At 41.5% G+C, this 16,489-nt stretch overlaps 1 protein-coding gene across 1 annotated transcript in view; it reads left to right on the top strand.

Moving 5' to 3' along the window:
* Heatr5b (HEAT repeat containing 5B) overlaps positions 1-16,489 on the top strand; it is an 82,476-nt gene that overhangs the window by 46,946 nt on the left and 19,041 nt on the right. Inside the window, exons 26-27 of the mRNA NM_001081179.1 lie at positions 163-231; positions 14,719-14,898. Of these exons, the coding sequence (NP_001074648.1) occupies positions 163-231; positions 14,719-14,898 (249 nt within the window). The remainder of the gene's footprint in view (positions 1-162; positions 232-14,718; positions 14,899-16,489) is intronic.

Below are 16,489 nucleotides of genomic sequence, written 5' to 3'. Positions count from 1 at the left end.
TTGCTGGGATTTGAACTCAGGACCTTCAGAGGAGCAGTCAGTACTCTTAACCTCTGAGCCATCTCTCCAGCCTATGTGAATTTGGTGTTTTAACCTCCAATGACTCAAAAGGCTTTCTGTTTACTACTTGTCTCTAAAATAAAAATGTGCTCATTTTTCTAGGTGGGAGCTGCCCTAAGACCAGCCTTTTCACAAGATACGCCATCAGACATAATAGCGAAAGCTTGCCAGGTAAGAAGAAAGCAAGAAAGCAGGCTTTCTTTTTTTTTTTTTTTTCCATTTCTTTCATGAGATAATGCCTTAGGCATACCTTTTTTTTTTTATTTTTTTTCCATTTTTTATTAGGTATTTAGCTCATTTACATTTCCAATGCTATACCAAAAGTCCCCCATACCCACCCACCCCATTCCCCTACCCACCCACTCCCTCTCTTTGGCCCTGGCGTTCCCCTGTACTGGGGCATATAAAGTTTGCGTGTCCAATGGGCCTCTCTTTCCAGTGATGGCCGACTGGGCCATCTTTTGATACATATGCAGCTAGAGTCAAGAGCTCCGGGGTACTGGTTAGTTCATAATGTTGTTCCATCTATGGGGTTGCAGATCCCTTTAGCTCCTTGGCTACTTTCTCTAGCTCCTCCATTGGGAGCCCTGTGATCCATCCATTAGCTGACTGTGAGCATCCACTTCTGTGTTTGCTAGGCCCCGGCATAGTCTCACAAGAGATAGCTACATCTGGGTCCTTTCAATAAAATCCTGCTAGTGTATGCAATGGTGTCAGCGTTTGGATGCTGATTATGGGGTGGATCCCTGGATATGGCAGTCTCTACATGGTCCATCCTTTCATCTCAGCTCCAAACTTTGTCTCTGTAACTCCTTCCATAGGTGTTTTGTTCCAAATTCTAAGGAGGGGCATAGTGTCCACACTTCAGTCTTCATTCTTCTTGAGTTTCATGTGTTTAGCAAATTGTATCTTATATCTTGGGTATCCTAGGTTTGGGGCTAATATCCACTTATCAGTGAGTACATATTGTGTGAGTTCCTTTGTGAATGTGTTACGTCACTCAGGATGATGCCCTCCAGGTCCATCCATTTGCCTAGGAATTTCATAAATTCATTCTTTTTAATAGCTGAGTAGTACTCCATTGTGTAGATGTACCACATTTTCTGTATCCATTCCTCTGTTGAGGGGCATCTGGGTTCTTTCCAGCTTCTGGCTATTATAAATAAGGCTGCTATGAACATAGTGGAGCATGTGTCCTTCTTACCAGTTGGGGCATCTTCTGGATATATGCCCAGGAGAGGTATTGCTGGATCCTCCGGTAGTACTATGTCCAATTTTCTGAGGAACCGCCAGACTGATTTCCAGAGTGGTTGTACAAGCCTGCAATCCCACCAACAATGGAGGAGCGTTCCTCTTTCTCCACATCCACGCCAGCATCTGCTGTCTCCTGAATTTTTGATCTTAGCCATTCTGACTGGTGTGAGGTGGAATCTCAGGGTTGTTTTGATTTGCATTTCCCTGATGATTAAGGATGTTGAACATTTTTTCAGGTGCTTCTCTGCCATTCAGTATTCCTCAGGTGAGAATTCTTTGTTCAGTTCTGAGCCCCATTTTTTAATGGGGTTATTTGATTTTATGGAGTCCACCTTCTTGAGTTCTTTATATATGTTGGATATTAGTCCCCTATCTGATTTAGGATAGGTAAAGATCCTTTCCCAATCTGTTGGTGGTCTTTTTGTCTTATTGACGGTGTCTTTTGCCTTGCAGAAGCTTTGGAGTTTCATGAGGTCCCATTTGTCAATTCTCGATCTTACAGCACAAGCCATTGCTGTTCTGTTCAGGAATTTTTCCCCTGTGCCCATATCTTCAAGGCTTTTCCCCACTTTCTCCTCTATAAGTTTCAGTGTCTCTGGTTTTATGTGAAGTTCCTTGATCCACTTAGATTTGACCTTAGTACAAGGAGATAAGTATGGATCGATTCGCATTCTTCTACATGATAACAACCAGTTGTGCCAGCACCAATTGTTGAAAATGCTGTCTTTCTTCCACTGGATGGTTTTAGCTCCCTTGTCGAAGATCAAGTGACCATAGGTGTGTGGGTTCATTTCTGGGTCTTCAATTCTGTTCCATTGGTCTACTTGTCTGTCTCTACCAGTACCATGCAGTTTTTATCACAATCGCTCTGTAGTAAAGCTTTAGGTCAGGCATGGTGATTCCACCAGAGGTTCTTTTATCCTTGAGAAGAGTTTTTGCTATCCTAGGTTTTTTGTTATTCCAGATGAATTTGCAAATTTCTCCTTCTAATTCGTTGAAGAATTGAGTTGGAATTTTGATGGGGATTGCATTGAATCTGTAGATTGCTTTTGGCAAGATGGCCATTTTTACAATGTTGATCCTGCCAATCCATGAGCATGGGAGATCTTTCCATCTTCTGAGATCTTCCTTAATTTCTTTCTTCAGAGACTTGAAGTTTTTATCATACAGATCTTTCACTTCCTTAGTTAGAGTCACGCCAAGATATTTTATATTATTTGTGACTATTGAGAAGGGTGTTGTTTCCCTAATTTCTTTCTCAGCCTGTTTATTCTTTGTGTAGAGAAAGGCCATTGACTTGTTTGAGTTAATTTTATATCCAGCTACTTCACCGAAGCTATTTATCAGGTTTAGGAGTTCTCTGGTGGAATTTTTAGGGTCATTTATATATACTATCATATCATCTGCAAAAAGTGATATTTTGACTTCCTCTTTTCCAATTTGTATCCCCTTGATCTCCTTTTGTTGTCGAATTGCTCTGGCTAATACTTCAAGTACTATGTTGAAAAGGTAGGGAGAAAGTGGGCAGCCTTGTCTAGTCCCTGATTTTAGTGGGATTGCTTCCAGCTTCTCTCCATTTACTTTGATGTTGGCTACTGGTTTGCTGTAGATTGCTTTTATCATGTTTAGGTATGGGCCTTGAATTCCTGATCTTTCCAGAACTTTTATCATGAATGGGTGTTGGATCTTGTCAAATGCTTTTTCTGCATCTAACGAGATGATCATGTGGTTTTTGTCTTTGAGTTTGTTTATATAATGGATTACATTGATGGATTTTCGTATATTAAACCATCCCTGCATCCCTGGAATAAAACCTACTTGGTCAGGATGGATGATTGCTTTAATGTGTTCTTGGATTCGGTTAGCGAGAATTTTATTGAGGATTTTTGCATCAATATTCATAAGAGATATTGGTCTGAAGTTCTCTATCTTTGTTGGATCTTTCTGTGGTTTAGGTATCAGAGTAATAGTGGCTTCATAAAATGAGTTGGGTAGAGTACCTTCTACTTCTATCTTGTGAAAAAGTTTGTGCAGAACTCGAATTAGATCTTCTTTGAAGGTCTGATAGAACTCTGCACTAAACCCGTCTGGTCCTGGGCTTTTTTTGGCTGGGAGACTATTAATAACTGCTTCTATTTCTTTAGGTGATATGGGACTGTTTAGATGGTCAACTTGATCCTGATTCAACTTTGGTACCTGGTATCTGTCTAGAAATTTGTCCATTTCGTCCAGGTTTTCCAGTTTTGTTGAGTATAGCCTTTTGTAGAAGGATCTGATGGTGTTTTGGATTTCTTCAGGATCTATTGTTATGTCTCCCTTTTCAGTTCTGATTTTGTTAATTAGGATTTTGTCCCTGTGCCCTCTAGTGAGTCTAGCTAAGGGTTTATCTATCTTGTTGATTTTCTCAAAGAACCAACTCCTCGTTTGGTTAATTCTTTGAATAGTTCTTCTTGTTTCCACTTGGTTGATTTCACCCGTGAGTTTGATTATTTCCTGCCGTCTACTCCTCTTGGGTGAATTTGCTTCCTTTTTTTCTAGAGCTTTTAGATGTGTTGTCAAGCTGCTAGTATGTGCTCTCTCCTGTTTCTTCTTGGAGGCACTCAGAGCTATGAGTTTCCCTCTTAGAAATGGAAAGCAGGCTTTCTATAGCTGCCTTCTATAAATTCCCAGAAGTCTTAGGTTTCACTTAAAGGGAGAAAATCAATTTATGTTTACCTTGGAAATACAATAGTATTCATTCCTCTTTTACAAATTTTTAAGTAAAATCATTCATTCATTCATCCATTCATTCATTTTCTTATTTGGTCTGTGTGAGGCACCATGCTCATATGGAGGTCAGGACAACCTATAAGTGTGATTCCCACTTAGGTCGCCATTCTGACTGCGGGCACATGCCCGCTGAACCATCTCACTGCCCCTCATCTTTTCTCCTTTTTTATTCTATAGGAAATGTAAAATAGTAGGTGTTAAGCACACTCCATTTTTTGTCATAGCTCAGGATTCCACTCTGGATACTTGGATCCTATATTATCTCCAAGTGAACAGACCTGTAAGCATCATAAGGGGAGTCAAAATAAACATAAAATACAAAATTTATGATAACAAAGGAGTGTAGTAACAGGTACTGGACATTTTTGACCAAAGATTATGAGAATTCTTGGATTCCTGGATACTGAATTATTCTAAAAAGAGCTGCACATTATGGAAGTGGCATTGCACCATGAGCCCATGAGAATTTGTCTCACATTGTTGCTTCTGCAGCTAGGGAGCTACCCAAGCACACATGCCCTAACCCTATGCTAAGTGCCTTCCTCTCCCATGGCTCCCCCTGAATAAGGATTCCTGCATTGAGTTCCAATCTTTTCAAAAATAGCACTCTTGCCAGGCAGTGGTGGCACATGCCTTTAATCCCAGCACTTGGGAGGCAGAGGCAGGCAAATTTCTGAGTTCGAGGCCAGCCTGGTCTACAAAGTGAGTTCCAGGACAGCCAGGGCTACACAGAGAAACCCTGTCTCAAAAACAAAAACAAAAACAAAACAAAAGGTACTCTTTGTTTGCTCACCATTGAACAGAGAGCATCAGCTGTCTCCCCCTACAGTCTGCTGGAGAGCAGAGCTGTGGCCCTCATCGTTGCTTAGAATCCATCCCCACACTGCGTGTGACCTGGAGACTGCTCTCTGCAGTGCCTGGTTTGCAGTTCTTTGTTCCCGTGGTTGAATGGTCACACTTCTTTTCATTGAGTTGGTTTCTCTGGTACTTGTTGCCGTAGTAGTGCTCTTTAGGGGAATTAACTCCTTCCACAGACAGCATGGCACGGGGAATGAGGACCATTGCTATAAGGGGTAGATGGTTGTATTATGGTTGAGGTGCTAGGGTGAAGGTAAACCCTTCGGGATATTGACAAGCAAGTATAGAAAGTTGCTGTGTGCAGTTGTCCACTCGATGACAGCGTTCTGAGCACAGCACCAGCACGCAGATCCTCCTGCAGAGCTGCTGACTTCGAGAAAGTGAAAGGCAAGCCGCTAGAATTTCACCTCCCAAGTGAGCAGCATGAGAGCTCCTAGTGTTGAGTTTCCCTGAAACTCACTTGTTGGTGGCACAAGTGGCTTTTTCTGTAATGGTTTTAGTTCCTTGGTGGCAGACTCAGATGTCTCGCACGAGGAATCATAGTTTGCAGCGGCTGGGACAGTGACCAGTGACTTGCACACTCTTCTTCTCTATGAAGGAAGGAGCAGATTAGAAGGCTCTGGCTGCTTGGTGAGAACAACTTCACCTTCAGAGGCTTCTAATCAGGATAATCTTCAGACAGACAGGAGAAAGCTTCACATACAGGACGCCTGGACGGTTCTGTGAGGCAGCGAAAGCGTCAGTTAAACCAGGAGCAGAGTCACAGGCACGGTGCACCTTAAGTATTTCTCTTGAGCCTAAAATGTAAAAATGTGCACTTGCTTGCTTGGTGTGGAGCCAAGGTCCTTTCTCTGAATATGGTTTTGTTGAACGTTGATTGCGTTGTATTTTTTTTCTTATTTTGTTGGATATTTTCTATATTTACATTTTAAACGTTATCCCCTTTCCTGGTTCCCCCTCCCAGAAACCCCCTCCCCCTGTTTCTATGAGGGTGTTCTTCCACCCACCCACCCACTCCCACTTCCCTGCCCTCCATTCCCCTACACTGGGGCATCTATTGAACCTTCATAGAACCAAGGACCTCTCCTCCCATTGATGCCTGACAAGGCCATCCTCTGCTACATATGCAGCTGGAGCCATGTGTACTCCTTTGTTGATGGCTTAGTCCCTGGGAGCTTTGGGGGGGGGGGAATCTGGTTGGTTGATATTGTTGTTCTTCCTGTGGGGTTGGTTGAAAACTTTTTCAGTCCTTTCTCTAACTCCTCTATTGGGGACTCCACGCTCAGTCCAATGGTTGGCTGTGAGCATCAGTCTCTGTATTTGTAAGGTTCTCGCAGGGCCTCTCTCAGGAGACAGCCATATCAGGCTCCTGTCAGCATGCACTTCTTGGCATCCCAAATAGTGTCTGGGTTTGGTAACTGTGTATGGGGTGAATCCCCAGGAGGGACAGTCTCTGGGTGGCCTTTCCTTCAGTCTCTGCTCTACACTTTATCTCCATATTTGCTTCTGTGAGTATGTTGTTCTCCTTCTTAGAAGGACTGAAGCACCCACACTTTGGTCTTCCTTCTTCTTGAGCTTCATGTAGTCTGTGAATTGTATCTTGGTTATTTGGAGCTTTTGGGCTAATATCCACTTATCAGTGAGTGCATATCATGTGTGTTCTTTTGTGATTGGGTTACCTCACTCAGGATGATATTTTCTAGCTCTACCCATTTGCCTAAGAATTTCATGAATTCATTGTTTTTAAAAACTGAATAGTACTTTATTGTGTAAATGTACCACATTTTCTGTATCCATTCCTCTGTTGAAGGACATCTGGGTTCTTCCCAGCTCCTGGCTATTATAAATAAGGCTGTTATGAATATAGTGGAGCATGTGTCCTTATGACATGTTAGAACATCTTCTGGGTATATGCCCAGGACTGGTATAGCTAGATCCTCAGGTAGTAATTTATATCCAATTTTCTGAGGAACTGCCAGACTGATTTCCAGAGTGGTTGTACCAGCTTGCAATCCCACCAATGGAGGAGTGTTCCTCTTTCTTCCTATCCTTGCCAGCATCTGCTGTCACCTGAATGTTTGCTTTTAGCTATTCTGACTGGTGTGAGATGGAATCTCAGGGTTGTTTTGATGTGCATTTCCCTGATGACTGAGGATGTTGAACATTTCTGTAGGTGCTTCTCCATCATTCAGTATTCCTCAGTTGAAAATTCTTTGTTTAGCTCTATACCCCATCTTGTAATAGGCTTATTTGGTTCTCTCGAGTCTAAGTTCTTGAGTTCTTTGTATATATTGGATATTAGCCCTCTCTCGGATCTAGGGTTGGTAAAGATCTTTTCCCAATCTGTTGGTTGCCTTTTTGTCTTATTGACAGTGTCCTTTGCCTTACAGAAGCTTTGCAATTTTATGAGATCTCATTTGTTGATTCTTAATTTGTTGAGAATAGTTTTCACTATCCTGGGTTTTTTGTTATTCCAAATGAATTTGTAAATTGCTCTTTCAAACTCCATGAAGAATTGATTTGGAATTTTGATGGGGATTGCATTGAATCTGTAAATTGCTTTCTGCAGGATAGCCTTTTTTACCATATTAATCCTGCCAATCCATGAGCATGGGAGATCTTTCCATCTTCTGAGATCTTCTTCGATACCTTTCTTCAGAGACTTGAAGTTCTTATCACACAGATCTTTAACTTGCTTGGTTAGAGTCACATCAAGGTATGTAATATTATTTGTGACTATTGTGAAGGGTGTTGTTTCCCTAATTTCTTCCATAGCCTGTTTATCCTTTGAGTAGAGGAGGGCTACTGATTTGTTTGAGTTAATTTTCTTTGCTGAAGTTGTTTATCAGCTTTAGGAGTTCTCTGGTGGAATTTTTGGGGTCGCTTAGTTATAAGATCATGTCAAATGCAAATAGTGATATTTTGACTTCTTCCTTTCCAGTTTATATCCCTTTGATCTCCTTTCGATAATTCCTCTGGCTAGAACTTTGAGTAGTGTATTGAATAGATAGGGAGAGAGTGAGCAGCCTTGTCTATTCCCTGATTTTAGTGGGATTGCTTCAGTTTATCTCCATTTAGTTTGATGTTGGCTACTGGTGTGCTGTATATTGCTTTTGCTATGTTTAGGTATGGGCCTTGAACTCCTGATCTTTCCAAGACTTTTAACATGAAGGGATGCTGAATTTTGTCAAATGCTTTTTCAGCATCTAATGAAATGATCATGTGGTCTTTTTCTTTGAGTTTGTTTATGTAGTGGATTATGTTGTGGATTTCTGTATATTGAGCGATCCCTGCATCCCTGGGATGAAGCCTACTTGATCCTGATGGATGATCATTTTGATGTTTTCTTGGATTCGGTTGGCAAGAATTTTATTGAGTGTTTTACATCAATGTTCCTAAGGGAGATTATGAATCTTCTCTTTCTTTGTTTGATGTTTGTGTGGTTTAGGTATAAGCATGGTTGTGGCTTCATAGAACAAATTGGATAGTGTTCCTTCTGTTTCTATTTTGTGGAATACCTTGAAGGGTATTGGTATTAGGTCTTCTTTAAAAGTCTGATAGAATTCTGCAATAAACCCATCTGGTCCTGGGCTTTTTTTGGTTTGGAGACTTTTAATGACTGCTTTTATTTCTTTAGGGTTTATGGGACTGTTTAGATGGTTTATCTGATTCTGTTTTAACTTTGGCACCTGTGTCTAGAAAATAGAAAATTGTCCATTTCGTCAAGATTTTCCAATTTGGTTGAATATAAACTTTTGTAGTAGGATCTAATGATTTTTTTGGATTTCCTCAGTTTCTGTTGTTCTATGTCCCTTTTCTTTTCTGATTTTATTAATTTGGATACTGTCTCTGTGCCCACTGGTTAGTCTGGCTAAGGGTTTATCTATCTTGTTGATTTTTCTCAAAGAACCAGCTCCTGATATTGTTGATTCTTTGTATAGTTCTTTTTGTTTCTATTCGGTTGATTTCAGCCCTGAGTTTGATTACTTCCTGAAGTGTACTCCTCTTGGATATATTTGCTTCTTTTTGTGCTGTGAAGCTGCTAGTGTAAGCTCTCTCCAGTTTCTTTTTGGAGGCACTTAGAGCTATGAGTTTTCCTCTTAACAGTGCTTTCATTGTCCCATAAATTTTCGTATGATGTGTCTTCATTTTCATTAAATTCTAAAAAGTCTTTTATTTCTTTCTTTACTTCTTTCTTGACAAAGTTATCATTGCGTAGAGTGTTGTTCAGCTTCCATGTGTATGTGGGCTTTCTGTTGTTTTTGTTGTTGCTGAAGACCAGCCTTGGTACATGGTGATCTGATAGGATGCATGCGATTGTTTCAGTCTTCTTGTATCTGTTGAGGCCTGCTTTATGACTGATTAAGTGGTTAATTTTGGAGCAGGTACCATGAGGTGCTGAGAAGAAGGTATATTCTTTTTTTTTTTAGGATGAAATGTTCTACAGATATCTGTTAGATCCACTTGGTTCATAACTTCTGTTAGTTTCACTTTGTCTATGTTTAGTTTCTGTTTCTATAATCTGTCTATTGATCAGAATGGAGTACTGAAGTCTCCCACTATTACTGTGTTAGATACAATGTGTGCTCTGAGCTTTAGTAAAGTTTCTTTTATGAATGTGGATGCTCTTGCATTTGGAGCATAGATGTTCAGAATTGAGAGTTCATAATGGTAGATTTTTCCTTTGACGAGTATGAAGTGTCTTTTCTTATCCTTTTTGATAATGTTGTTTGAAAGTCTATTTTATTAGATATTAGAATGGCTACTCCAGCTTGTTTCTTGGGACCATTTAGCCTTTTACTCTGTGGTAGTGTTTGTCTTTGTCACTGAGGTGCATTTCCTGTATGTAGCAAAATGTTAGGTCCTGTTTATGTATCCAGTCTGTTAGTCTATGTCTTTTTATTGGGGAATTGAATCCATTGATGTTAAGAGATATTAAGGAAAAGTGATTGTTACTTCCTGTTATTTTTGTTGTGAGAGGTGGAATTATGTTTGTGTGGCTATCTTCTTTTAGGTTTGTTGAAAGATTACTTTCTTGCTTTTCCAGGGTTTCCCTCCTTGTGTTGGAGTTTTCCATCTATTACCCTTGGTAGGGCTGTATTTGTGGAAAGATATTGTGTAAATTTGGTTTTGTCATGGAATATCTTGTTTTCTCCGTCTATGCTAATTGAGAGTTTAGCTGGGTATAGTAGCCTGGGCTGGGATTTGTGTTCTCTTAGGGTCTGTATGACATCTGCCTAGGATCTTCTAACTTTCGTAGTCTCTGCTGAGAAGTCGGGTGTAATTCTGACAGGTCTGCTTTTATATGTTACTTGACCTTTTTCTCTTACTGCTTTTAATATTCTTTCGTTGTTTTGAACATTTGGTTTTTTGATTATTATGTGATGGGAGGAATTTCTTTTGTCGTCTAGTCTGTTTGGAGTTCTGTAGGCTTCTTGTATGTTCATGGGCATCTCTTTCTTTAGGTTAGGGAAGTTTCAAATTTCTTTGAAGATATTTACTGCCTTTAAGTTGGGAATCTTTGCTCTCTTCTATACCTGTTATCCTTAGGTTTGGTCTTCTCATTGTGTCCTGGATTTCCTGGATGTTTTGGGTTAGGATCTTTCTGCGTTTTGCATTTTCTTTGACTGTTGTGTCAATGTTTTCTATGGTATCTTGTGCCCCTGAGATTCTCTCTCTTCTATCTCTTATATTCTGTTGGTGATGCTTGCATCTATGACTCCTGATCTCTTTTCTAGGTTTCTACGTCCAGGGTTGTCTCCCTTTGTGATTTCTTGTTTCTATTTCCATTTTTAGATCTTGGATGGTTTTGTTCATTTCCTTTGCCTGTTTGATTGTGTTTTCTTGTAATTCTTTAAGGGATTTTTGTGTTTCCTCTTTAAAGGCTTCTACCTGCTTACCCGTGTTCTCCCATATTTCCTTAAGGGAATTATTTATGTCCTTCTTAATGTCCTCTGTCATCAGCATGAGAAATTATTTTAGATCTGAATCTTGGTTTTCCGGTGTGTTGGGGTATCCAGGACTTGCTATCGTCGGAGAATTGGGTTCTGATGACCTCGATATATCTGACTGGAGCCTGTCCTTCCTGTAATCCTGATTGTGTCAGAACTCCTTAGAGTCCAGCTGTCTCTGTGATCCTGAGATTCTGTGATCCTGAGATTGTGGGTATGTCAGAGTTCCTGGGAGTCTAGCTGCCTCTGGGATCCTGAGAACCTGATGTGACCTAGCTCCTGGGATCCTGGGACCCTGGGATCCTGGGTGTGTTAGAGCACCTGAGAATGGAGCCTCCTCTGGGTGCTGTGGGACTGGCTATAGAGTTCATGCCCAAGGTAAACTGGTGCAGACCAGAAGGAACCCGAGCTACTGATTGGGTGGGGTTCCTGCTTCTCTAGATCCCTCTGGTCCCAGTTAGTGCTGGTGGTGTTGGAGCAGATAGTGTGTCCTACTCACTCCCGATTCTATGGTCCTGGGCGTACTAGAGTGCCTGGGAGAGGAGCCTCCTCTGGGTGCTGTGGGCCATTGTATTCTTTATAAACAAATCCATAAAGCGTTACTCGAATTTTCCAGGTATAAAATCCTCGTAAAAAACCATTTATAGGGGGCTGGTGAGATGGCTCAGTGGGTAAGAGCACCCGACTGCTCTTCCGAAGGTCCAGAGTTCAAATCCCAGCAACCACATGGTGGCTCACAACGATCCGTAATGAGATCTGACTCCCTCTTCTGGAGTGTCTGAAGACAGCTACAGTATACTTACATATAATAAATAAATCTTTAAAAAAAAAAAAACCATTTATAGCTGGGCAATGGTGGCGCATGCCTTTAATCCCAGCACTTGGGAGGCAGAAGCAGGCGGATTTCTGAGTTCGAGAACAGCCTGGTCTACAGAGTGAGTTCCAGGACAGCCAGGGCTATACAGAGAAACCCTGTCTCGAAAAACAAAACAAAACAAAACAAAACAAAACAAAACAATTTATATTTTAACTTCTGTATGTGTATATGCTCACACACGTGTGGGTGAGCACAGAGGGAATCAGACCACCTGGAGCTATAGGTATGGGCAGTAGTGTGTTGCCTGACAGTGCTGCTTGGAACCACACTCTGGTCTTCTGCATGAGCAGCAAGAGCTCTTAGCCACTGAGCAATCCCTTCAGCCCCTAGATGAGTAGTTCTCAGCCTTCCTAACGCTGTGGCGCTTTAATACAGTTTCTCATGTGGTGGTGACCCCAACTATAACATTTTCAGTGCTACTGCCTAACAAATTTTCCTGGTATGAATCATGATGGAAAAGAGTTTTGGAGATAGAGGTCTGACCTACAAGTTCTGAAAAGCTGCCTTAGACTCTTTAGAAGAGGAGTTAAGTATGAGTTTTGCAAGGAAAACTTAGGGCCACATTTCTGGTATTCACAAACTCCCTGACTTTTAGTTACATTTCAACCAAATTGCACAAAAGTCCCGGTCTCCAGTATGTCTAGTTTCTGTAGGGACCATCTCCGTTACTTCTTGGACGCCCCTATTACATTGCATTTCACTTTGAACTTGCTATTTGCAGAACTATTTTGGTGGGCAATTTATGTTGCCAGAAGTATGCCCTTAATAACAATGTTTTTAAGTGCTCCTATTTTTATTAAACATAGTTTTCAGTTTTGGAAAATAAGATTTTAAGCAAATAAAGTTATTGATGTAAGTATTTGGTCAGTTTTTAAGGTTTTAAACCTTAAAAGTCCATTAGCCATGATTTGAAGTCCAAACACTCCAGAAACCCAGAATGGTTTTATAATCTCTTTGGCAGCAAAACCCGAGCCTACTGCATTTACTTGCCCCTGAAGCTGGATGAGGTTTTAGTTTTCATTTGTCTCTGAGCAATTTCTAGTGAGTGTCCTATTACAAATGTCCATGTGTCCACGGTGTGCTTCAGCCTCAACCCTTCCCACCTGTGCTCCCTCAAGTGGTTCCTGCACCCTCATCCCTTTTACCCAGAAGTCATGGGTGTAGGCATAGTTGCCAAAGCTGGACCTGCCTAGGCCTCTTCCTGGATGTATCCTTCTGTCGTGTCTGTCCTCACTTGGTTTTTCTTTCTTTTCCTGGGTTTCCATCTATTTCTCTTGTTCTGCTTACCCCTGCGGTATACCTACTTCCCCAGTTGTCGTGATAGACAGCCTTTAAGAGATTCTCTTCGTAAACAAATCTGCCTCCTAACCGGACTTTAGTTATTGCCTTTGTGGAGAAGTTTCTGGTCTTATATGGTTACCTTCCATTTGCTCCTGGCGTCTAGAGCAGAGTTCCCAGCTGTCTTCTGAACATTCATCCTGAAATATTTTAGTGGTACTTAGAACTCACACGTGAATGTGTTTAGAATCAAACTCATGCTAACTTGTCCCTACTGAACTTTGCTGGGTTTTAGCAGCACTCCTGATGGTGGTGCTGCCCTCCTTCTGTTCTTATGGGTTAGAAGCTCTGACTCCCCAATCCACCTCTCAGTGTGCTGTGCTCTTTTGTCTCCAAGATCCCCATGGCTATTACCCCCAGTGCCGTCCACGTCATGCCTGTCTCATGCAGTGCTGTAAGAGACACAAAACTGTGCTGCGTATTGTCCTGCATATACTTTTTTTAAAGCATAAATCTAATACCAAGGATCTTTGGCACTCAGTACCATCATCCGATTTTAGTACGTAGGATATGTAAATTTCATCTTATCTGACTCCAGCTTTCCTGATCTTCACTTCTTCCCCATCTCACATCCTTGTGTCTTTATATACAAGCTATCCCGATGTCTAAGAATCTTCTCTCTTTCCTATCTATAAGTGCAATAAGTGAAGTTATAAAACTCTGTACTTTGATAACTTTTACTTTTCTTTTTCCCTTATTAAAAAAGCCTTTCGTGATTACCAACTTGATAGTTTGATGATGGTAAATAGATAATAGTTGAAGGATTTTTCAAGACTGAACTACTTTAGGTAGAAAGCCACTTATTTTAAAATTTTCATTGAATAGTGGAAATAGAATCTGGACATGGACGGAAGGATGGACCATCTAGAGACTGCCATATCCAGGGATCCATCCCATAATCAGCTCCCAAACGCTGACACCATTGTATACACTAGCAAGATTTTGCTGAAAGGACCCAGATGTAGCTGTCTCTTGTGAGACTATGCCGGGGCCTAGCAAACACAGAAGTGGATGCTCACAGTCAGCTATTGGATGGATCACAGGGCCCCCAATGGAGGAGCTAGAGAAAGAACCCAAGGAGCTAAAGGGATCTGCAACCCTATAGGTGGAACAACAATATGAACTAACCAGTACCCCGGACTCTAGCTGCATATGTATCAGAAGATGGCCTAGTCAGCCATCACTGGAAAGAGAGGCCCATTGGACTTTCAAACTTTATATGCCTCAGTACAGGGGAACGCCAGGGCCAAAAAGTGGGAGTGGGTGGGTAGGGGAGTGAGTGGGAGGGTATGGGGGACTTTTGGGATAGCATTGGAAATGTAAATGAGGAAAATACCTAAAATAAAGAAAGAAAAGAAAAGAAAAGAATCTGGACATGGTGGCACAAACTTGTAATTCCTGTACTTAGGAGATGAGTTCAGAGCCACCTTGTGTTGCATGGCAGAGCCCTGTCTCAGACAGGCAACCAGAGAGTGGAAACTCAGTGCTGCTCTGTTTTGTGCAGAGGATAGAATGAGGCCTTTTATTCTCTGCGGGGATATGAGGACAGCCATCCCGCTCTCCTCTACTCAGTTGCTCTGTACACAGTAACTTCTGTTGTTCCCTGCCCAGGTGTGCAGCACGTGGATTGGAAGCGGCGTTGTCAGCGACCTCAATGATCTCCGCCGGGTGCATAATCTACTGGTTTCCTCTCTGGACACAGTTCAGGCTGGAAAGGGATCTTCTAGTCAGCTGTACCGAGAGAGCGCCACCACCATGGAGAAGCTGGCCGTTCTTAAGGCATGGGCAGAGGTAAGCATGGCCTACAGCTCCCTGGAGAACCCTCTGTGTGTTACAACTGTCCTTAGCATGGACAGCCTTTCCTACCTCTGTCAATCAGTCCTTGGCAAAGCCTTTATCTCACCTTGTACGGTGGTGTCCACATTTACTCACTGCTGGGGGCGCTGGGGCAGGAGATTGTCAAGTCAGGTCACTCTTGTCTTCATAGCTCGTTCTAAGTCAAAGCTACAAACCAAGACCTATCTGAAAAACATAAAACAAAAATTCTCTGTATGGAAGAAGGGTTATTTACTACTTTCAGAGGCCAGAAAATGGATCTTCTGGAACTGGAGTTTGCATGGTTGTGAGGCATCATGTGGTGCCAAACTCAGGTCCTCCTAGCTTCTGAGCATCTCTGCAGCCCCTCGGCCGTTCTTCCCTGTCCCTGTGATTCTGGGGGTTCTAACCAGTGAACAGCAATGCTACCTCAGCTGTGCAGTAGTCAGTTTAGATAAAGGATACCGAGCTTCAGGCTAGGGACTTAGATATAGTCCTTCAGAGAAGGAAAATAGGGTATACCAATAAAGTACCGTAAGAACTAATTCTCTCTCCAAGTTTTAGCCTATAGATCCAGCTTCTTGCAAGTTAAAGATCCTTGGGGTCCTGTACTTCACTCTAGTATTTTGGCAAAATAATGTTTTTTGCTTATTTTAGAAAAATTATTACATTTATTTATTAAATTTAGTTTTTTGAAATTAATACAAATCTGGAAAAGATACTATTGGGTGGATTTCATTCTTTTTAAAAAAAAACTAATCCCCTAAAAATTGTTCTTCAATTTCAGCTCTGTCTTAATGAATTGTCCCAGATGTGTGTAGCATTGTGTGTCCTGATGACCATGTAAGATGCTTTTTATGGTAGTAAGTCCTCTGCACATTTGCATCTGTGTCTGATAGACCTGCTGGGAAGTTTGGCAGTGTTAAGGGTAAAGAACATAAATATTGAGTCAAGTCCTATCTTAAGACTTATCATCTGTGTGACTCCTTCAAGTGACAGCTGGCTCACTGCCTCAGTTTTATCATAAAAAAGTAGAAAGATCTTTTGTAAGCCATGCGGTATAACAGTGCAAACCATTGTGCCTGACACCTAACTTTGATAAATAAATGCCTTAAAAATTAGGTCAGGGGCTGGTGAGATGGCTCAGTGGGTAAGAGCACCCGACTACTCTTCTGAAGGTCCAGAGTTCAAATCCCAGCAACCACATGGTAGCTCACAACCATCTTTAACAAGATCTGACTCCCTCTTCTGGAGTGTGTGAAAACAGTTACAGTGTACTTACATATGACAAATGAATGAATCTTTAAAAAAAAAAAAGTAGGTCAGAATGCCACATAACAGAATTAGTAGTGTGCATTCATTTGGAGTTCTTTTGTAGTTGGGGGTAATATGTATTATTGTTTAGCTATTTGTACCTCAGGCTTAGTTTTTCCTGCTGACTGGGAATTGTTACACCACTTCACTTCATTTCTTTTATCACTTTCTCAGGTGCTAGCATATCCTAGGTCCGTCCACTCAGACTTACTCCAGCATGTCCTAGTCTGTCCTCTCAGACTTACTCCAGCAT

The sequence above is a fragment of the Mus musculus genome, chromosome 17 (genome assembly GCF_000001635.26).
Source record: "Mus musculus strain C57BL/6J chromosome 17, GRCm38.p6 C57BL/6J".
Taxonomy (NCBI): Eukaryota; Metazoa; Chordata; class Mammalia; order Rodentia; family Muridae; genus Mus; species Mus musculus.
This window is presented reverse-complemented; position numbering and strand designations above follow the sequence as displayed.